Genomic DNA, 23,498 nt, shown 5'->3' with positions numbered 1-23,498 from the left:
AATGTTGTCACCTTATCACCAAGCTGCTTGGCGACGGTTTTGTAGCCCATTCCAGCCTTGTGTAGGTCTACAATCTTGTCCCTGACATCCTTGGAGAGCTCTTTAGTCTTGGCCATGGTGGAGAGTTTGGAATCTGATTGATTGATTGCTTCTGTGGACAGGTGTCTTTTTTACAGGTAACAAGCTGCGGTTAGGAGCACTCCCTTTAAGAGTGTGCTCCTAATCTCAACTCGTTACCTGTATAAAAGACACCTGGGAGCCAGAGATCTTTCTGATTGAGAGGGGGTCAAATACTTATTTCCCTCATTTAAAATGCAAATCAATATATAACATTTTTGACATGCGTTTTTCTGGATTTTTTGTTGTTATTCTGTCTCTCACTGTTCAAATAAACCTACCATTTTAAAATTATAGACTGATCATTTCTTTGTCAGTGGGCAAACGTACAAAATCAGCAGGGGATCAAATACTTTTTCCCCCTACTGTATCTGTGACCAACGGATGAATATCTGTATTCCCAGTCATGCAAAATCCATAGATTAGGGCCTAATGAATTTATTTTGCTACCCTCTAGGGTGTCAGGTAGGGTGGAATTGATATGATCCTTGACTAGTCTCTCAAAGCACTTCATGATGACAGAAGTGAGTGCTATAGTCTATTAGCTCAGTTACCTTAGCTTTCTTGGGAATAGGAACAATGGTGGCCCTCTTGAAGCATGTGGGAACAGCAGACACAGATAGGAATTGATTGAATATGTCTGTAAACACACCAGTCAGCTGGTCTGCGCATGCTCTGAGGACGCGGCTAGGGATGCCGTCTGGGCCGGCAGCCTTGCGAGGGTTATCACGCTGAAATGTTTTACTCACGTTGGCTGCGGTGAAGGAGAGCCTGCAGGTTTTGGTAGTGGGCCGTGTCGGTGGCACTGTATTATCCTCAAAGCGAGCAAAGAAGTTGTTTAGTTTGTCTGGGAGCAAGACATCGGGGTCCGCGACGGGGTTGGTTTTCTTTTTGTGGTCCGTGATTGACTGTAGACCCTGCCACATACCTCTCGTGTCTGAGCCGTTGAATTGCTTGCATGTATAGCCTGCACATTGACTGAGTGTACAAAACCGCTTTTACAGTTCAAGTCGGAAGTAACACATATGGATTCATGTAGTAACCAAAACAGTGTTGAACAAATCAAAATATATTTTAGATTTGATTCTTCAAATAGCCACGCTTTGCCTTGTTGGGTTCTGAGAATATGATATATACTTAGTCATGTCACTGAGGGAGAGAGGGTAATTTATAACGTTTACATTATATCAGGGATCCTATTGAAATATTGAGTGCTTAGGGCTACACCAGAAGATAATGGTTATCTGCAGGAGGAAGGTACAGTTGAAGTCGGAAGTTTACATACACTTAGGTTGGAGTCATTAAAACTCGTTTTTCAACCACTCCACAAATTTCTTGTTAACAAACTATAGTTTTGGCAAGTCGGTTAGGACATCTACATTGTGCATGACACAAGTAATTTTTCCAACAATTGTTTACAGACTGATTATTTCACTTATAATTCACTGTATCACAATTCCAGTGGGTCAGAAGTTTACATACGCTAAGTTGACTGTGCCTTTAAACAGCTTGGAAAATTCCAGAAAATGTCACAGCTTCAGAAGCTTCTAATAGGCTAATTGACATTTGAGTCAATTGGAGGTGTACCTGTGGATGTATTTCAAGTCCTACCTTCAAACTCAGTGCCTCTTTGCTTGACATTATGGGAAAATCAAAATAAATCAGCCAAGACCTCAGAGAATAAAAAATTGTAGACCCCCACAAGTCTGGTTCATCCTTGGGAGCAATTTCCAAACACCTGAAGGTACCATGTTAATCTGTACAAACAATAGTACGCATGTATAAACACCATGGGACCACTCAGCCGTCATACTGCTCAGGAAGGGGACGCATTCTGTCTCCTAGAGATGAACGTACTTTGGTGCGAAAAGTGCAAATCAATCCCAGAACAGCAGCAAAGGACCTTGTGAAGATGCTGGAGAAAATGGGTACAAAAGTATCTATATCCACAGTAAAACGAGTCCTATATCGACATAACCTGAAAGGCCGCTCAGCAAGGAAGAAGCCACTGCTCCAAAACCGCCATAAAAAAGCCAGACTATGGTTTGCAACTGCACATGGGAACAAAGATCGTACTTTTTGGAGAAATGTCCTCTGGTCTGATGAAACAAAAATATAACTGTTTGGCCATAATGACCATTGTTATGTTTGGAGGAAAAAGGGGGACGTTTGCAAGCTGAAGAACACCATCTCAACCATGAAGCACGGGGGTGGCAGCATCATGTTGTGGGGGTGCTTTGCTGCACGAGGGACTGGTGCACATCACAAAATAGATGGCATCATGAGGATTGAAAAGTACGTGGATATATTGAAGCAACATCTCAAGACATCAGTCAGGAAGTTAAAGCTTGGTCGCAAATGGGTCTTCCAAATGGACAATGACCCCAAGCATACTTCCTAAGTTGTGGCAAAATGGCTTAAGGACAACAAAGTCAAGATATTGGAGTGGCCATCACAAAGCCCTGATCTCAATCCTATAGAAAATGTGTGGGCAGAACTGAAAAACCGTGTGCGAGCAAGGTGGCCTACAAACCTGACTCAGTTACACCAGCTCTATCAGGAGGAATGGGCCAAAATTCACCCAACTTATTGTGGGATGCTTGTGGAAGGCTACCCAAAACGTTTGACCCAAGTTAAACAATTTAAAGGCAACGCTACCAAATACTAATTGAGTGTATGTAAACTTCTCACCCACTGGGAATGTGATGAAAGAAATAAAAATGTAAATGAATCATTCTCTCTACTGTATTCTGACATTTCACATTCTTAAAATAAAGTGATGATCCTAACTTACCTAAGACAGGACATTTATACTTGAATTAAATGTCAGGAATTGTGAAACACCTTAGCTTAATACATTTAAACTCAGTTTATGTAAACTTCCGACTTCAACTGTATAACATGTCTTTGCAGAATACATCCCCGTGTTGTGGATTTTTCCACAGAACTCCACAGCTTCTCCTTGATTATTGCCTATACTGTGGATTTGGAAAGTGTTCAGACCCCTTCACTTTTTCCACACTTTGTTACTTTACAGCCTGTGAATAAAATATGTGCTAAATTATTAAGTAATCAAATTACAATAACAAGGCTTTTTTTTATTTATTTTTTTACAATTTAACATTTTTAAATGTAACCTTTTTTTTATTTTATTTAACTACGCATGTCAATTTACAATGACGACCTACCCCGACCAAACCCAGACGACGCTGGGCCAGTTGTGCGCCACCCTATGGGACTCCCAATCACGGCCGGTTGTGATACAGCCTGGAATCGAGCCAGGGTCTGTAATGATCCCTCTTGCACTGAGATGCAGTGACTTAGACCGCTGTGCCACTCGGGGGCCCAGGGGGTACCGAGTCAATGTTGGGGGGGTACAGGTTAGTCGATGTAATTTGTACGTAGGTAGGGGTAAAGTGACTGCATAGATAATAAACAGCGAGTAGCAGCAGTGTAAAAACAAAGGGGAGGGGGGTGTCAATACAAATAGTCTGGGTAGCCATTTCATTTTGAGGATCCTTTTGAGGGTCTGGGGTCCCATGCCAAATCCCATGCCAATTCTCCTGAAGGGGAAAAGGTGTTGTCGTGCCCTCTTCACGACTGTCTTGGTGTGTTTGGACCACGATAGTTTGTTGGTGATGTGGACACCAAGGAACTTCAAACTCTCGACCTGCTCCACTACAGCCCTGCCGATGTGAATGGGGGTGTGTTCGGCCCTTCTTTTCATGCAGCCCACGATCAGCTCCTTTGTCTTGCTCACGTTGAGGGAGAGGTTATTGTCGGGGCACCACACTGCCTGGTCTCTTACCTCTTCCCTATAGGCTGTCTCATCGTTGTAAGTGATCAGGCCTACCACTGTTATCGTCAGCAAACTTAATGATGATGGTGTTGTAGTCGTGCTTGGCCACGCAGTCGTGCGTGAACAGGGAGTACAGGAGGGGACTGAGCACGCACACCTGACGGCCCCCAGTGTTGAGGATCAGCGTGGTGTTGTTGCCTACTCTTTAGTCCCAGGGTCCTTTGCTTAGTGATGAGCTTTGTGGACACTATGGTGTTGACAGCTGAGCTGTAGTCAATGAACAGCATTCTCAGATAGGTGTTCCTTTTGTCCAGGTAGGAAAGGACATTGTGGAGTTTGACTGCGTCATCTGTAGATCTGTTGGGGCGGTATGCGAATTGGAGTGGGTCTAGGGTTTCCGGGATGACGGTGTTTTGAGTCATGACCAGCCTTTCAAAGCACTTCATGGCTACCGACGTGAGTGCTCCTGGATGATAGTCATTTAGGCAGGTAACCTTCGCTTTCTTGGGCACAGGGACAATGGTGGTCTGCTTGAACATGTAGGTATTACAGACTCGGTCAGGGAGAGGTTGAAAATTTCAGGGAAGACACGTGCCAGTTTTTCCACGCAATCTCTGAGCACACGCCCTGGTAATCCGCCTGGCCCCGCGGCCTTGTGAATGTTGAACTGCTTAAAGGTCTTGCTCAAATCAGCTACGGAGAGCGTGATCACACAGTCGTCTGCAACAGCTGGTGCTCTCATGTATGCATCAGTGTTGCTTGCTTCGAAGCGATACGATAGTGACTTTATTATGCCTGTGGGCAAATGTTGGTTGCGACTTTAGTAAAAACATATCAAACATAGACAAGGACATATACAGACAATAAATACAGGTAAAAAGTACAGTTCATGAACGGTCAATGATTCATCTGTACATTATATACACTATACACATCAGTACATTCTGTCAGCTACAATGTCAACTGTAAGCCAGCCCGCTGGTCTTACTTGTGGCTTTAAAAGCCTTACTGGCACTGTGACAAAGGATTGTTTAGGTCTATTCCTTTTGTGCCCTGGTGCCCACGTAGTGCCACACTGAGGGGAGTAGCTCAAACTCTTGGTAAAGAGGATGTCTGAGATCTGTCATTAACTTGTGGGCTTGAATGAGGGCTCTTTTATCATAAATAACCTGCAGAGCTAACAATTTCTTAACATATTTCCCTAAGAGACATTAGAATTTCCATACCAGCAGATGATGCATGTTAAGACACTTTCAATAAATTACTTGTAAAACACGATCAACATTTAAGAGTTTCTGTCCTTTCTTATAAATCTGCTCTGTACACTTTCCACATTATAGCTTGTGGTCAAGTATTTATACTCTTCCACTACCTCTGTCTTGTCCCTTGACAACAATCAGTGGGGGGCTGTTAGATTTTTGCTGAAGTGAATGTGCATCTCTTTGGTCTTTTTTGTGTTGACCACTAAGTGAGAGTCATCGCATCACTTCACGAAGTCCTCCAAAATTGGCCCGCGCTCCTCCTCATCCTGGAGTAGACTGACTAACACTGTGTTGTCTGCAAAGAAGCTTTTACAGTCATTAGCGTACAAGATGTACAACTGCCGAGAAAGCACACAGCCTTTAGGAGAGGCAATAGTCGTGCGCTTGTCCGACATCCATTGTCCCATCTTGACCTGCTTTTTCCTTTTGCTCAGGAAATCAAGGATCCACAGCACTAGTCCTCCATCCAATGAGAAATTGTCTATCAGTCTGCGAGCCAAGGTGGAGGTCTGGATTATATTAAATGCTGAGGAATAATCAACAAATAAGACCTTAGCATGGCATTTAGCTCCCTGTAGGTGTTAGTAGATAAAGTTCAGTAGCATAAGGATTGCATCATCAACCCCCTTACCAGATGCATAAGCAAACTGAAGGGAAGTAAAATGCTGCTGGGTAGGTTGCAGGATGTGTTTTTGACAAACTTCTCAAAACACTTAATAACCAGGGACATTAATGTTTCCAGCCTATAGTTATTTAGTACAGATGGGTTTGTTGATTTGGGGATGGGTACTACAGTAGAGTTTTTTTTCATAGCATATGAAGGCATACAGTACCAGTCAAAAGTTTGGACACCTACTCATTACAGGGTTTTTCTCTATTTTTACATTTTTTTTACATTGTAGAATAGTGACAACATCAAAACTATGAAATAACATACATGGAATCATGTAGTAACCAAAAAAGTGTTAAAATATATTTTGATTTGTTTATATTTGAGATTCTTCAAAGTTACCACCCTTTGCCTTGATGACGGTGTCACCAGCAAAGCACACCTCCTTTTGACTGGTACTGTACATGTTGCTGATCCAAAGAAGGTTGAAAAATAAAATAGGAAATCCCAGCCCGTTGCTCTGCACAGTGCTTAAAAAAATGTCAACAGATTTGTCTGGACCTCATGAAATATCTTTACCTGGATAATAATATATTTTACTGTGAAGAGCATTTCACCTCAATTTAGCATTTGAGTATTTTAACAAGAATAGGCTTAATCTCTCAATTTTGGTCAATAAAGGACCTTCTTAACACGTGATTTTGTTCACCTTTCCCAAGTTAGCTTTTCACCCTTGTTAGCATGTTTATGTTTTGAAAACTATATACACTAGTGACCTGCAGTATTTGTCAGTATACCCTGATGAAGACCGCTTGTCTGTCGAAACGTTGGTTATTAGGTTAAATTATTGCATCTGAGCTCCTAGAGTGTGCGGCTCTCCTTTTTTCTTTTTCAAGCATGTTTATGTTAGCATGTTACCAGTTAGGCAGATGGCATGGGTAAGATAGACAAAAGGCTAGACTATCACAGATTGAAGTCAGACATCAAATTTTATTGGTCACATACACATGTAGCAGATGTTATTGTGGGTGTAGTGAAATGCTTGTGTTCCTAGCTTCAACAGTGCAGTAGTATCTAACAATTCACAACAATACACACATCTCAAAGTAAAATAATGGAATTAAGAAATATATAAATATTAGGACGAGCAATGTCAGGGTGGCATTGACTAGAATACAGTACAGTGCTTTTGGAAAATATTCGGACCACTTGACTTTTTCCACATTTTGTTATATTACAGCCTTATTCTAAAATAGATTAAATAATTTTCCCCCTCAATCTACACGCAATATCCCATAATGACGAACCAAAAACAGGTTTTTAGAATTTTTTTGCTCATAGTAAAAAAATTCAATGTACGTAAGTATTCAGACCCTTTCCTTATTACTTTGTTGAAGCAGCTTTGGCATCAATTACAGCCTCGTCTTCTTGGGTATGACGCTACAAGCTTGGCCCACTTGTATTTGGGGAGTTTCTCCCATTTTCTTCTCTGCAGATCCTCTCAAGCTCTGTCAGGTTGGATGGGGAGCATTGCTGCACAGCTATTTTCAGGTCTCTCCTGAGATGTTCGATCGGGTTTAAGTCCGGGCTCTGGCTGGGCCACTCAAGGACATTCAGAGACTTGTCTCGAAGCCAATCCTGCATTGTCTTGGCTGTGTGCTTAGGGTCGTTGTCCTATTGTAAGGTGAACCTTAACCACGGTCTGAGGTCCTGAGCACTCTGGAGCAGGTTTTCATCAAGGATCACTCTGTACTTTGCTCTGTTCATCTTTGCCTTGATCCTGACTGGTCTCCCAGTCCCTTCTGCTGAAAAACTGCCCCACAGCATGATGCTGCCACCACCATGCTTCACCATAGGGATGGTGCCAGGTTTCCTCCAGATGTGACTCTTGGCATTCAGGTCAAAGAGTTCAACCTTGGTTTCATCAGACCAGAGAATCATGTTTCTCATGGTCAGAGTCCTTTAGGTGCCTTTCGGGCAAAATCTAAGTGGTCTGTCATGTGCCTTTTACTGAGGAGTAGATTCCGTCTGGCCACTCTACCTTAAAGGCCTGATTGGTGGAGTGCTGTAGAGATGGTTGCCCTTCTGGAAGGTTCTCCCATCTCCAGAGAGGAACTAATTATGGGGTATCGTGTGTAGATTGTTGAGGGAAATGTTTTATTTATTAAGGCTGTTAAAGTAACAAAAAGTGGGAAAAGTCAAGGGGTCTGAAAACTTTCCGAATACATAATCTCTGGATCTATTGGGGTGGTATGCAAATTGAAGTGTGTCTAGGGTGTCAAGGTGAAGGTGATATGATCCTTAACTAGCCTCTCTAAAAACTACAGGGCAATATTCATTTAGTTCAGTTACCTTTTGCTTTCTTGGGTATAGGAACAATGGTGAACATCTTGAGGCAAGTGGGGAAGGCAGACTGGGATAGGGAGAGATTGAATATGTCCGTAAACACTCTAGCCAGCTGGTCTGCGCATGCTTTGAGGATACGGCTAGTGATGCCGTGTGGGACGGCAGCCCTGCGAGTGTTAACGCACTTAAATGTCTTACTCACGTCGGCCACGGAGAATGAAAGACCACAGTCCCCGGGAGCGGGCCGCGTGGGTGGCATTATGTTATCCTCAAAGCGGGCGAAGAAGGTGTTTTAGTTTATTTGGGAGCAAGGCTTCGGTGTCTGTGACGTGGCTGCTCTCCCCTTTGTAATCTGTGATTGTCTGGAGTCCCTGCCACCTACATCTCGTATCTGAGCCGTTGAATTGCGACTTCACTTTGTCTCTGTACTGACATTTTGCCCGTTTGATTGCCTTATGGAGGGCATTACTGCACTGTTTGTATTCAACCATGTTCCCAGAGACCTTGCTGTGGTTAAATGCAGTGGTTTGCGCTTTCAGTTTTGCGCAAATGCTGCCATCCATCCACGGTTTTTGGTTTGGGTAGGTGTGAACAACATCCCCAACACACTTCCTGATGAACTCCGTCACCGTGTCACTGTATATGTCAATGTTATCTCAGAGGCAACCCAGAACATATCCCAGTCCGCGTGATCAAAACAATCTTGAAACATGGATTCTGATTGGTCAGACCAGCACTGAATTGACCTTAACACGGGAACTTCCTGTTTGAGTTTTTGCCTATAGGAAGGGAGGAGCCAAATTGAGTCGTGATCTGATTTGCCGAAGGGGGAGCGGGGGAGGGCTTTGTAGCCATCCTGGAAGGGAGAGTAACAGTGGTTGAGAGTTTTAGCAGTGAGAGTACTACAGTCGATGTGTTGATAGAACTTTGGTAGTGTTTTCCTCAAATTTGCGTTAAAAGTTCCCAGCTACAATAAATGCGGCCCCAGGGATATGTGGTTTCCAAATCCACAAAGTCCAGCGTAGTTCCTTGAGGGCTGTTGTGGTATCGGCTTGAGGGGGAATATACACGGCTGTGACTATAACCGAAGAGAATTCTCTTGGGAGGTAATACAGTCTGCATTTGATGGTGAGGTAAAGGACTTGAGTTCCTGTACATTATCACAATCGCACCATGACTAGTTAATCATGAAACATACATCTCTGTTTTTCTTCTTCCTGGACAGTTGTTTATTCCTGTCTGCGCGATGTACTGAGAACCCAGCTGGCTGTATGGCTGGGGACAGTATATCCGGAGAGTTTCTGTGAAACAGAGTATGTTACAGTCCCTGAGCTCGTCTACTTTATTGTCCATGGACTGAACATTAGTGAGTAATATACTCTGAAGTAGTGGATGGTGTGCACGTCTCCTGAGTCGGACTTCAAGTCCTCTCCAAATACCTCTTTTCCACTGGCGGCGTCTTGGAACAGCCACTGGAATAAGTCCAATTGCCTAGGGGGATACAAACAAAGGATCCAATTTGGGAAGTCGTATTTCTGGTCAGAATGCTTGTGAGTTACCGCCGCTCTGATATCCAAAAGTTTTTTCCGGCTGTATGTAATAACACAAACGTTCTGTGCTAATAATGTAAGAAATAACAAGACATACTGCAAAGTTGCTTTGGAGCTAGTAGCAGAGCTGCCATGTCTGTCGGCGCCATCAATAGAGTAGTGTAGCGTGCTTCCAGCTAGCGTGTGAGTCTGCGATGAGAGCCATGGGGGGTTAGGACTAGTAGTCAGTTTCCAGTAATTCACCCAACCCAAAATGTTGTTTCATGGTGAGATTGTGGTAACGTACAGTAACGTCAAGTCCTTTATTCTCCCGTGTATATTTTCTCGCAAGCAGATGCCACAACGTCTCCCAAGAAACTACGCTGGATTGTGCAAACTGGAAGCCGCTTATCCTGAGGCCGCATTTATTTTAGCTGGGGACTTTAATAAAGGAAATCTGAAGAAAATGCTACCAAAATTCTATCAACACATCTCCTGTGCTGCACGTGCATCACATACTCTGGATCATTGCTAATCTCCCTTTCCGAGCGGCTGCAAGGCCCTCTCCCACCCTCCCTTTCTGCAAATCCGATCACGCCTCCATTCTGCTCCTTCCCACCTATAGGCAGAAACTTGAACAGGAAACCCCCGTAGTAAGGACGGTTTATCGTTGAGAATAGTAAGGACGTATACACTGACTCGTGACTGGGTTCATCAGGAAGTGCGCAGAGGATGTTGTTCCCACTGTTAGAACTTATCCAAACCAAAAACGGTGGATAGATGGCAGCATTCAAATTAAATGCAATTCTACTGGTCGCGTACACATTTTGCAGATGTTATGACTGGTGTGAAATGCTTATGTTCCTAGCTCCTAGGTAAATAATGTATCGTCATTTTGGAGTCACTTTTATTGTAAATAAGAACAGAATATGTTTCGAAACACTTCTACATTAATGTGGGCGCTACCATGGTTACAGATACTCCTGAATTAATTGTGAATAATGACAGAGCACACCCTCATCCACATTGACGAGGACTTCGTGTCGAGGGTCACAAGCTTCAAGTTCCTCGTGTGCACATCACTGACGACCTGAAATGGTCCCTTCACACAGACAGTGTGGTGAAGAAAGCGCAGCAGCACCACCTCAACCTCAGGAGGTGGAAGTATGGCAGTTGCATCATCCACAACCAGGGGGTGGTGCTGTCAGCCCAATGTACACCACATGACCAAAAGTACTTGGACACCTGCTCGTCGAACATCTCATTCTGAAATCATGGGCGGAAGGTAGCCTAGTGGTAAGAGCGTTGGGCCAGTAACCGAAAGGTTTCTGGATCGAATCCCCGAGCTGACGAGGTAAAAATCTGTTGTTCTGCGCCTGAGCAGAACTGTTCCCCCGGGCGCCGAAGACGTGGATGTCGATTATGGCAGCCCCCCGCACCTCTCTGATTCAGAGGGGTTGGGTTAAATGCGGAAGACACATTTCAGTTGTACAATTGACTGGATAGCCCCCTTTCCCCCCTTTGCTGCTATAACAGCCTCCACTCTTCTGGGAAGCCTTTCCACTAAATGTTGGAACATTGCTGTGGGGACTTGCTTCCGTTCAGCCACGAGCATTAGTGAGGTAGGGCACTGATGTTGGCCGATTAGGCCTGGCTCGCAGTCGGCGTTCCAATTCATCCCAAAGGTGTTCAATGGGGTTGAGGTCAGTGCTCTGTGCAGGCCAGTCAAGTTCTTCCACACCGATCTCGACAAACCATTTCTCTTTGGCTCTCGCTTTGTGCACGGAGGCATTGTCATGCTGGAACAGGAAAGATCCTTCCCCAAACTGTTGCCACAAAGTTGGAAGCACAGAATCGACTAGAATGTCATTGTATGCTGTAGCTTTAAGGGGCCTAGCCCAAACCATGAAAACAGCCCCAGACCATTATTCCTCCTCCACCAAACGTTATAGTTGGCACAATGCATTGGGGGAGGTAGCGTTCTCCTGGCATCCTTCAAACCTAGATTAGTCCGTCGGACTGCGTGATTCATCACAGATGGTGAAGTGTGATTCAGGCATTGCGCATGGTGATCTTAGGCTTGTGTGCGTCTGCTCGGCCATGGAAACCCATTTCATGAAGCTCCCGACAAACAGTTGTTGTGCTGACATTGCTTCCAGAGGCAATTTGGAACTCGTAGTGAGTGTTTTTACGCGCTTCAGCACTCGGTGGTCCCATTCTGAGAGCTTGTGTGGCCTACCACTTCGCAGCTGAGCCTTTGTTGCTCCTAGACATTTCCACTTCACAATAACAACACTTACAGTTGACCGGGGCAGCTCTAGCAGGGCAGATAGTTGATGAACTGAGTTGTTGGAAGGGTGCCATCCTATGACGGTGCCACATTGAAAGTCACTGAGCTCTTCAGTAAGGCCATTCTACTGCAAATGTTTGTCTATGGAGATTGTATGGCTGTGTGCTCGATTTTATACACCTGTCAGCAACTGGTGTGCCTGAAATAGCCGAATACACACATTTTAAGGTGTCCACATACTTTTGTCTATATAGTGTATCATGGACGGCACGCTGTCTGCCCTACAGGACATCTACAGCACCCGGTATCACAGAAAAGCCAAGAATAAAGGACCTCAGCCACCCGAGCCGCAGCCTGTTCACCCCGCTACCATCTGGAAGAAGGAGACAGTACAGGTGCACCAAAGCTGGGACAGAAAGACTGATAAACAGCTTCAGGCCATCAGACTGTTAGACAGTCACCGCAAGCCGGCCTCCGCTCAGTACCCTGCTCTGAACCTTCGTCGCTGTTACTAGCCGGCTACACCTGGTACTCTACCCAGCACCTCAGACTGCTTTGCCCTATATACATAGTCATTGAACACTGGTCACTTTAATAATATCTACATACTGTTTTACCCACTTTATATGTATATATGGTATTCTAGTCATAGCTCATCCTACATAACTACTGCTATACACACATTTCTAGTCATGTACTGTATACACACCGTTATATATTGATATATTTCGTTATTTTTACTTTTTGAGTAGGTGCGTATGGTTTTCTAGGTATTATTACTGCACTGTTAGAAAGCATTTTGCTGCACCTGCGATAACATCTGCAAATCTGTTTACACGACCAATAAACTTTGATTTGAGTTGATATCTGGCCCTGTTGAAAAGGTAGATGGGCCAGTTTGTCACGAGGTTGATTTGAATTTGATCCCCTAATCCCTTTATGTAATGATTTGTGGAAAAGCCTATTTGAAGCATTCAAAGGCTTCGGTCCCAGCTGGCGCACGTCTCCACAGTGCCCAGTGCTAGATTACAGACATATCGCTCCATTAGATACCCTCAGAAATAAGACCTCATTCATTTACATTTGTGCCCCATTACTTACATTAATATCTCATTCAATTGTGATTTTGAATGTGCTGTTAATAAAGGCCTATGATCTGCAGTGTTCATTAGGCACCAAACTGAATACATTTTTCATTATTCCGTCGCGGTGCCCTGATTCAGAGGGGTTGGGTTAAATGCGGAAGACGCATTTCAGTTGTACAACTGACTAGGTACCCCCCTTTCCCTAATGAACACGACCCAGGTGTCATTGTTCAATTGTGGCACCTGGGAATGTTTAGATTTGTTATTTCTAAGCGTTAGATTGATTGTGTTAGAGAGAATAGACCTAAATCAAACCAATCCCCCAAAATGGCTTTTTGCTTTTCGGATTTGGGAAGAGCGAGTTTTGAGGCCAGCCGTTGAAAGACTGAACAACTTAATTTAGAGTCATCTTCATGCCTGCTGGATTGGACAACTCAAATCAAATTTGTCACAGGCGCTGAATTTACAGTTTTAATTTACCTTAGTGAATTGCTTACTTACAAGCCCTTAACCAACAATGCAGTTTTAAGAAAATACAAAAACAATGTCAGAAATAAAAGTAACAAATAATTAAAGAGCAGCAGTAAAATAACAATAGCGAGGCTATATACAGGGGGTACCAGTACAGAGTCAATGTGCGGGGACACCGGTTAGTCGAGGTAATTGAGGTAATATGTACATGTATGTAAAGTTATTAAAGTGACTATGCATAGATAATAGCAGAGAGTAGCAGCAGTGTAGAAGAGGCAGGGGGGTAATGCAAATACTCTGGGTAGCCATTTGATTAGATGTTCAGGAGTCTTATGGCTTGGGGGTAGAAGCTGTTTAGAAGCCTCTTGGACCTAGACTTGGCGCTCCTGTACCGCTTGCCGTGCGGTAGCAGAGAAAACAGTCTATGACTACTATGTCCAATCGGTTGAAATCCTCACCTTGATTGGGGGGAAATCCTCCCTAATGCGTTTGTCTTGTGTGTGTGGCAAAAATATCTTAGATTGGTATCGATCTAATATGCTTTTGTGATGTAAAAGGTCACTGGAATTATCGGTTCTGTAAATAATGTGAGTACCGACTTATGTGAATCGAGGACTCCATACAAAGCACTATTTTCTTATTTTTCTTCTATACCAACCTATAATTGACTTATCTTATTCTGAATAATTGCACACTGGTTCCAGGGCTTCCTGTTGGAGACTTCAATCTCCTGCTGGGAAGATGAATGGATATGACAATTGTGGCCACAAAAATAAAATAAATCTGCCTCACTCTGAAATGGGGAACAGATAATTGCAGAGCCTTCTTCGGTTTTGTATTGCGTTTGTTCCCTGCTTCCCTGTGGCTCAGTTGGTAGAGCATGGTGTTTGCAACGCCAGCATGGTGTGTGCAACGCCAGGGTTGTGGGTTCGATTCCCACGGGGGGCCAGTACAAAAAAAATCGAAATAAAATAAAATGCATGAAATGTATGTATTCACTACTGTAAGTCACTCTGGATAAGAGCGTCTGCTAAATGACTAAAATGTAAAAAATGTAAATGAAATAGGCGCTCAACTTATCCTGTCTGTGTCACCCATTGTTGTTCCAGGTACTGGAACGGTTCATGGGCCGTCTGATCCAGAACAGGGCGATGTCTCACCGCAACTTGCACTCCCTCACCAAGTACCAGCTCATCCTGTCCCGGGAACAGTTCCGCAAGAACCCTCCGCCCCACGTCACGGTGCGGTATACACACGGACGCATGCAGGCACACAGTGCCACCACACACCACTACCACACGACACACACACACACACACACACACACACAGAGAAAGGCTATACTTTTAATAACTTTATGAACATTTTGTAACACGTAGCCAACCAATGCTCATCTTTTTTGGAGCAGGAATGTCCTCAGTATCCCCTATTCATTTTCTTCTATGATCAACCAACACGTTGCTGTTTTGCGATGGAAATCCAATGTCAAATTGACTTGCAAATCGATGTCAAGTTACGTCATGTTATGTCTTGCTGTCAAATTAAGTCAAGCTAAACACATTAAGCCTATCTTTGTGGTCCTGGCTGTTAACAGGGGGCTCTGCAAGGGGCTTTGGAGGGGGACTTTGCCCTGTGTATCAGCCTGTACCATGGATACGAGCTGCTGCTCCAAATGGGCCTGCGCTCCCTCTTCCTCTATGTCCAGGGCATCATGGATGGCACAAAAGGTAGGTAGGAGGCACCTCCCTACGTTCACTCACTCACTCACTCACTCACTCACTCACTCACTCACTCACTCACTCACTCACTCACTCTATAAGTGATAGCTAGCATTCTGCTCAGGTGATTTCTCTATTTATGCCAACTCAAGAGAAGTCTCGAGCCAGGAACGAGCTACAGCGCAACGCCACCTTCATGGACCTGTACCAGGAGATGGAGGCCATGTTTGTAAAGCCCACCGGTAGGATACCGTTCCTACAGCCCCGTTCCTACAGTTTTTGAAGCCACATGATAACACTTTATTTCACAGCCAGGCTGGTACTTTCCTGGTATTTACATGGTGAATACTAGGAAACTGTGGTAACAATAAGTATTTTTTTGGTACTTACCTGAAAGAATTCAACACAATTTGGTAACTACCTGGTACCAAATGGTGCATAGTGATGCTTGTGTCAATGAATCTCAAAGAAACCGGAGTGTAATTATTACGCAATTATTAGTCAATTACCGTTGTAACAAGTAATTTCTAAATAACTACCTGTTCAACAGCTGGCTGTAAAAAAACAAGCGTTACCAATGTTTCTCCTAATTGTGAATGTTTATTACGAAGGGTGTCGTGGGCCCTGACTGACCTGATTGCCGTGTATTGCGCTTTGCTTCCAGGCCCCGAGGAGCCCTTCATCTACAGCCACCCCAAACTGCAGAAGCTTGAGGAGGTAGTGCTAGGGCACTTTAAAACATGGGCTGAGAGCTCCAGCACTGGTAATTTACTCTCTTGTTAGTAGCAACTAACTGCACTCGACTCTTAGCGATGACTCAACCTTTTAAGATATTTAACTAGAGCCGAGGTAAACGGCAGGAATGAATGACATGGTTAAAGTCGGTGTGCTCCAAATGTTGTTAGTCCGTATTTGCTTTGAGTAGTAGCAGATGCACTTAATAAGCAGTTGATCGGTTGTAAGAGCACACACGCACTGAGGAAGGCACTAACCGAATGTATGCAGTGTGTATTTCAGTAGGAAATGTTGCCTAAAAGGAAATTAAGACGTATACTTAATTTCCAACTACATGAAGTGAGCGCTGGTGCCCCCTTTCCATTGGTTGTAAGTAACCTCTTTCTCTTTTCCCTCTCCTCTTTGATTGGTCCAGGCTCTGGGCCCCAGGAAGTGAGCACACGAGTGATGATCTTTTCGTCGTTCCGGGAGAGTGTGCAGGAGATTGCCGCCATGTTAAATCGCCACCTGCCCCTGGTCAAAGTCATGACCTTTATGGGCCAGGCCTCGGCAGGGAAGGGGGTCAAAGGGTTCACCCAGAAGGAGCAGCTGGAGGTAAAAACACTATGTTCTATCTAGAACCTAAAATGGTTATTCGATTGTCCACATGGAAGAACCCTTTGACAAACTTTTTCACAGAGCGTTCTACCTGTAACCCAAAAGGGTTCTTCAAAGGATTTTCCCATGTGTACAGTCGAAGAACCCTTTTGGACCACCACCTTCAGTACATAGGCCTGTGAGTGTGGCCGTGTTGCTTTGAATCCCAGACCTACCGCTGCTTTGTTACAACCCCTCTCTTCACTTATCTCCTTCTATGCGTCCTATCTCTTCAATAAAATGTCTGATATTACCTTGACTAACCTGTGCCGCCACACTCTGTACCCGTAACCTCTGTATATAGCCTCGTTACTGTTATTTTACTGTTGCTCTAAAAATAAGAATTTATAATTAAATTATTAAAAAAATAAAAAAAAGGTTTATTTTAGTAAATACTTTCTTAACACTTATTTTTCATAAAACTGCATTGTTGGTTAAGGGCTTGTAACTAAGCATTTCACTGTAACGTGTTGAATTTGACGCATGTGGCAAATAAAATGTGATTTGATTTTGATAAATACTAAAAAACACAATGCATGTGCCACTGTCACACCAGGTGACAAGACGGATAACACAAGCTCATGGTAACGCCAGGATAACGTCATTAAAAAGGGTACTATTTGATGAACATGGCTTGGTTTACATTGTACTGGGATTTGGTCCAAATGAACCAACAAAGGACACACTGGAAAGTGCCTCCCAAATACCTGTATTGAGCAAAGCTAAATGGCACAAACACTAAATGTTATCCAAAAATGTGGTTGCTTAGCAGCTCTGACTGAAGCTAAGGTGTTTTTCTGTGTCCTAGAGATGGCTACAACATTGACCATATTAGGCTTGTCTTCTCAGGTCCTCAGCTTTCTCTATTCCTGACTGGCAGACAGAGTGTATGCTTAGCTTAGATAATTGACACATCCTACTGTGTGTTGGTGAGCTGCCAATATTTTATTTTATTTATTTATTTAAATGTACTGATATCCACATGGCAGTCAAATATACTGAAATACATGGATATTACAATACATACACAATAACACATTCAAGTTGAAATCACAAGTAAAATTCATGACAATATGTACGTTAAGGAGACCCAAAGAGTTTTGTTCATTAATTTGCATAGGTAGGGTATGGGAGACTGGTTTGCTGATAGAAATATATTTTCACCACTCACACCTGTACCATAGGTATAACATAATGTAGGTAGGCCTGTATAAAATGGAGAAGTTAAGGCGATTACGATAAAGTAAGAAAGCAGTACTGATCCAGTTCAGGTAAAGATTATACATAAATGATATATTTTATGTTCTTCAAAAACCACCAGCAAATCAATTGAATGGCTAAACTGTTAGCCTCTAGGCTAAATGCAGCACCCACCATTAACTTACAGGAACGTAGCGTGTGAAGAACTAGCTGGTCGTTTTTTTCCCCCCATTGTACTTTAGCACAAAATGTTATGCTGCTCATAAGTATCATTCCTCTACAAATCGTCGATAAATTGCATTGGTCCTGACTCCTGTATATTTTAAGGGTTCTGTTTTGTACAGAGACTTGCAGTTAATGCATAGGCCTGCTCAGTTCCTCTTCATCTCCTTGATGCACTGAGGACATGATGTCACAGAGTACAGTAGCACTGTGCCTTCAGCTCAAAGTTCATGAGAACTGCTCTATAAGGAAACATTTACCTTAATCCTAAACTGTGCTGGATTCAATTACCACTATAAGGGTTCAGTAATTTATTGATGCAAACAAAGTACAGTATATATTCACAGGTGTGTGTGCAAATATGGTCATTCAGCACCATCCAGTGACTCATTCAGTATTTGTGGCCCTGACCCATGCTGGAATCGATTCCACAACCCACATGTTGCTATAACCATGCTCTTACCCACTAAATCATTAGAACCACATGACTTGACAGCACAGACATACATGTTTGTGATTGACTTCACATACAGGCACAGTGAAAATTTCTGTCATCCTGATAAAATGTATCGATTTCTGTACCGAAGGTGGTGCGGAGGTTTCGGGAGGGGGGCTTCAACACCCTGGTGTCCACCTGCGTGGGTGAGGAGGGACTGGACATAGGCGAGGTGGACCTCATTGTGTGCTTCGACGCCCAGAAGAGTCCCATCCGCCTGGTTCAGCGCATGGGCCGCACCGGACGCAAACGCCAGGGCCGCATAGTGGTCATCTTGGCCGAGGGACGAGAGGAGAGAGTGAGCAACAACTCCTGCCTTTGGAATCTTAGGAATGGTCCCACATCTGTTTGTGCTGTACCTCTATGGTCTTTCCTATGATTGTTGTCATACCAAACGTGTTTATGTTTGGCATGACAATTAACATAGGGGTTAGCAAGACGGCACTAGGACCAGGTCAATGGAATGTCCTTATTTTTCCTCATATTTATTTATTTAGACAGTTGAATAGAGAGGGGGAGACTGAGGTACAAAGTGTGCTCCAGACCTAGCTGTGTTTCCACTTTTTCAAAATACCAAATTCCACAACCCCCAACCGGATCCAGTCTTTTGTGTGGCTCTGGATTCACTGTCTAGTGTTTCCAAGTGTCTGGCTCCTTCCCAGGCATCTCACCGTTTTAGATTGGTTTCCTTTGTTATGCGAAGATAGACCAAACATCCTCAAGTGCACTTTGTGTTACCTGGCACTGCTTTAAGAATCCATGCTTATCCTTGTTTTGTCACATTGATCAACCGCAAAAACATTTGCTCTACAGTTGCCTCTAGAATTAACAGATACAGTGCCATCAAAAAGTATTCATACTCATTGACTTATTCCCCATTTTGTTGTGTTACAGCCGGAATTCAATATGGATAAAAAAAATATATATATATATATCCTCTCGCCCATCTACACACAATACCTCATAATCGTGAAAACATGTTTTTAGAAGTGTGTGTTGTATTGGATTTGCCCTAAACACAACAGTTTGTATTTAGGACTAAAAGTTAATTGCTTTGCCACATTTTTTGCAGTACTAATTCAGTGCCTTGTTGCAAACAGGATGCATGTTTTGGAATATTTTTTATTCTGTACAGGCTTCCTTCTTTTCACTCTCTCAATTAGGTTGGTATTGTGGAGTAACTACAATGTTGTTGATCCATCCTTATTTTCTCCTTTCACAGCCATTAAACTCTTAACCGTTTTAAAGTCACCATTGGCCGTATGGTGAAATCCCTTAGTTAGGAAGGATGCCTGTGTCCTTGTAGTGACAGGGTGTATGGATAGCTCTTACAAAGTGTAATTAACTGCAACATTCTCAAAGGGATATTCAATGTCTTTTTTTTTTTTTACCCATCTATCAATAGATGCCCGTCTTTGTGAGGCATTGGAAAACCTCCTGGTCTTTGTGGTTGAATCTGTGTTAGAAATTCACTGCTTGACTGAGGGATCTTACAGATAATTGTATGTGTTTTTGGTACAGAGATGAGGTAGTCATTAAAAAGGTCATGTTAGACACTATTATTGCACACAAAGTGAGTCCATGCAACTTATTATGCGACTTGTTAAGCAAATCACTTTGACATCATCGAGTATTGTGTGTAGGCCAGTGACGACAAATCAAAAATTCATACGTTTTAAATTCAGGCTGTAACACAACAAAATGTGGAAAAAGTGTGAATACTTTCTGAATGCATTGTAAGCATGAAATAGCTTCAAATAATCTTGACTACGTTTTGAAACGCTCTTTGTTTGAGTGCGCACCCCCTAATCTGCAACCACCAACTCTTTGTCGGACATCTTTTGTTTTCCCCTCAGACCTACAACCAGAGCCAGAGCAACAAGCGCAGCGTGTACAAGTCTATCGTGGGGAACAGCCACAGATTCCACATGTTCCCCCACAACCCCCGCATGCTGCCCGGGGGGGTGCACCCCGCCCTGCACAAGATGCACATCACCTGTGGCCAGTTTGACCACCGGGAGAGCAGCGGGCGGCTCTCCGGGGGTTGGAGGGGGCGCAGGTCCCACTCCTTGGAGGGCCAACGTGAGTCCTTTATTCTTCCGCATGGTCTAGGTAAGAGAGGCTCTTGGTATGTCTATGATTGAATCGAACCGACAGCAACGACTCTCATAGATAAGTCTTGGTGTTGTTATCACCGTGCTCCAAATATTTGGCCATCTTGTCCAGAGCAGAGCAATGTTTGCATTTAACTAAATATTTTTCATTTGACATACACTACTGTTCCAAAGTTTGGGGTCACTTAGAAATGTCCTTGCTTTTGAAAGAAAATTTAAAAAAAAATGTCCATTAAAATAACATAAAATTGATCAGAAATACAGTGTAGACATTAATGTTGTAAATTACTATTGTAGCTGGAAACGGCTGATTTTAAATGGAATATCTACATGGGCGTACAGAGGTCCATTATCAGCAACCATCACTCCTGTTTTCCAATGGCACGTTGTGTTAGCTAATCCAAGTTTCATTTTAAAAGGCTAATTGATCATTAGAAAACCCTTTTGCAATGATGTTAGCACAGCTGAAAACGGTTGTGCTGATTTAAAGAAGCAAAAAATCTGGCCTTCTTTAGACTAGTTGAGTATCTGGAGCATCAGCATTTGTGGGTTTGATTACAGGCTCAAAATGGCCAGAAAGAACTTTCTTCTGAAATTCGTCAGTCTATTCTTGTTCTGAGAAATGAAGACTATTCCGTGCGAGAAATTGCCAAGAAACTGAAGATCTCTGTGTACTACTCCCTTCACAGAACAGCGCAAACTGGCTCTAACCAGAATAGAAAGAGGAGTGGGAGGCCCCGGTGCACGAGGACAAGTACATTAAAGTGTCTAGTTTGAGAAACAGACGCCTCACAAATGCTCATCTGGCATCTTCATTAAGTAGTACCCGCAAAACACCAGTTTCAATGTCAACAGTGAAGAGGCGACTTCGGGATACTGGCCTTCAAGGCAGAGTTCCTCTGTCCAGTGTCTGTGTTCTTTTGCCCATCTTAATCTTTTATTTTTATTGGCCAGTCTGAGATATGGCTTTTTCTTTGCAACTCTGCCTAGAAGGCCAGCATCTCGGAGTCGCCTCTTCACTGTTGATGTTGAGACTGTTTTTTGTTTTTTTTGCGGGTACTACTTAATGAAGATGCCAGTTAAGCATTTGTGAGGCATCTGTTTCTCAAAGTAGACACATTAATGTACTTGTCCTCTTGCTCAGTTGTGCACCAAGGCCTCCCACTCCTCTTTCTATTCTGGTTAGAGCCTGTTTGCGCTGTTCTGTGAAGGGAGTAGTACACAGCGTTCTCACATGAAATAGCCTTCATTTCTCAGAACAAGAATAAACTGACGAGTTTCAGAAGAAAGTGCTTTGTTTCTGGCCATTTTGAGCCTGTAATCGAACCCACAAATGCTGATGCTCAACTAGTCTAAAGAAGGCCAGATTTATTGCTTCTTTAATCAGCACTACAGTTTTCAGTCAATCTAACATAATTGCAAAAGGATTTTCTAATGATCAATTAGCCTTTTAAAATGACAAACTTGCCAATGACAAACTTGCCATTGGAACACAGGAGTGACGGTTGCTAATAATGGGCCTCTGTAGATATTCCATAAAAAATCTGCTGTTTCCAGCTGCAATGGTCATTTACAAAATTAACAATGTCTACACTGTATTTCTGATCAATTTAATGTTGTTTTAATGGACAAAAAAAAAAGCTTTTCTTTAAAAAAGGACATTTCTAAGTGACCCCAAACTTTTGAACGGTAGTGTATGTATTGGCTCTCCATGTACCTGTATTGTAAGCTTTTGTAACAGTTGAAAGACTGACAACGGGCCTCTCTCAGCTTTGGAGTATAAAGTCAACTTCGCCCTTGTGTTTCAATGATCCAGTCGGGCAACAGGAGAGTATGAAGAAGGATGGCTTCCTTAGCCCCTCTGAGCTCACTCACTGGGAGTCTACGATGAAACTGGGGGAGGGGGAGGCTCCACCCATTCTGAGACGGTCCCGTTTCCTCTCAAAACAAGAAGGCTCGCCACCTCGGGTGAGTCATGGGTTAAATTCTTGCAAGGATCACACACACACACACACACACTACAAATGTATGCACTCTCGTATCTTAGATTTTTTTATTTTATTTAACCTTTATGTAACTTGGCAAGTCAGTTAAGAACAAATTCTTATTTACAATGACGGCCTAGGAACAATGGGTTAATTGCCTTGTTCAGGGGCAGAAAGACAGATGTTTACCTTGTCAGCTCGGGGATTCGATCCACCAACCTTTCGGTTACTGGCCCAACGCGCTAACCGCTAGGCTACCTGCCGCCCCATTATCTCTTTGGATAATATCTGCAAAGTGGTATATTTTATGATTATGTTGTGTATGTGGCTGTAGGTGGAGCCGCTCTCCAGTGGGCCAACCAGGGAGCTGTCTCTGTGGGAGTGGAGACACTGGCAGAACCAGCCCTTCCCCACTCACATTGTGGACCACTCCAACCGCTGCCACCACTTCACCAAGGTCATGGAGCTCATTGACGGCCTGCGCCAGGAAGAGGTGAGAGGGAGGGCAACCTGAGAGGGGGTCATCCATCTACCCATCCATATACAGTTGAAGTCGGAAGTTTACATACACCTTAGCCAAATTCATTTAATCACAATTTTTCACAATTCCTGACATTTAATCCTAGTAAACATTCCCTGTCTTAGGTCAGTTAGGATCACCACTTTTATTTTAAGAATGTGAAATGTCAGAATAATAGTAGAGAGATTTATTTCAGCTTTTATTTCTTTCATCACATTCCCAATGGGTCAGAAGTTTACATACACTCAATTAGTATTTGTTAGCATTGCCTTTAAATTGTTTAACTTGGGTCAAATGTTTTGTGTAGCCTTCCACAAGCTTCCCACAATAAGTTGGGCGAATTTTGGCCCATTCCTCCTGACA

The 23,498-nt window shown here is 43.3% G+C and overlaps 1 protein-coding gene across 4 annotated transcripts in view; it reads left to right on the top strand.

Annotated features, from left to right (window-relative positions):
* fancm (FA complementation group M) overlaps nt 1–23,498 on the top strand; it is an 80,101-nt gene that overhangs the window by 17,474 nt on the left and 39,129 nt on the right. For 3 of the 4 annotated variants that reach the window (XM_045723346.2, XM_045723345.2, XM_045723349.2), the window contains 9 exons: nt 14,619–14,750; nt 15,104–15,236; nt 15,380–15,469; nt 15,892–15,990; nt 16,378–16,556; nt 18,608–18,814; nt 20,373–20,628; nt 22,447–22,598; nt 22,950–23,108. In XM_045723346.2, coding sequence (XP_045579302.2) covers nt 14,619–14,750; nt 15,104–15,236; nt 15,380–15,469; nt 15,892–15,990; nt 16,378–16,556; nt 18,608–18,814; nt 20,373–20,628; nt 22,447–22,598; nt 22,950–23,108 — 1,407 coding nt within the window. The remainder of the gene's footprint in view (nt 1–14,618; nt 14,751–15,103; nt 15,237–15,379; nt 15,470–15,891; nt 15,991–16,377; nt 16,557–18,607; nt 18,815–20,372; nt 20,629–22,446; nt 22,599–22,949; nt 23,109–23,498) is intronic. The other variant, XM_045723347.2, reaches the window with a different exon arrangement.

Source organism: Salmo salar, chromosome 09 (assembly GCF_965601325.2).
Source record: "Salmo salar chromosome 09, fSalSal1, whole genome shotgun sequence".
Classification (NCBI taxonomy): Eukaryota; Metazoa; Chordata; class Actinopteri; order Salmoniformes; family Salmonidae; genus Salmo; species Salmo salar.
The sequence above is the reverse complement of the archived record's forward strand: the minus strand, read 5'-3'. Positions and strand labels throughout refer to the sequence as shown.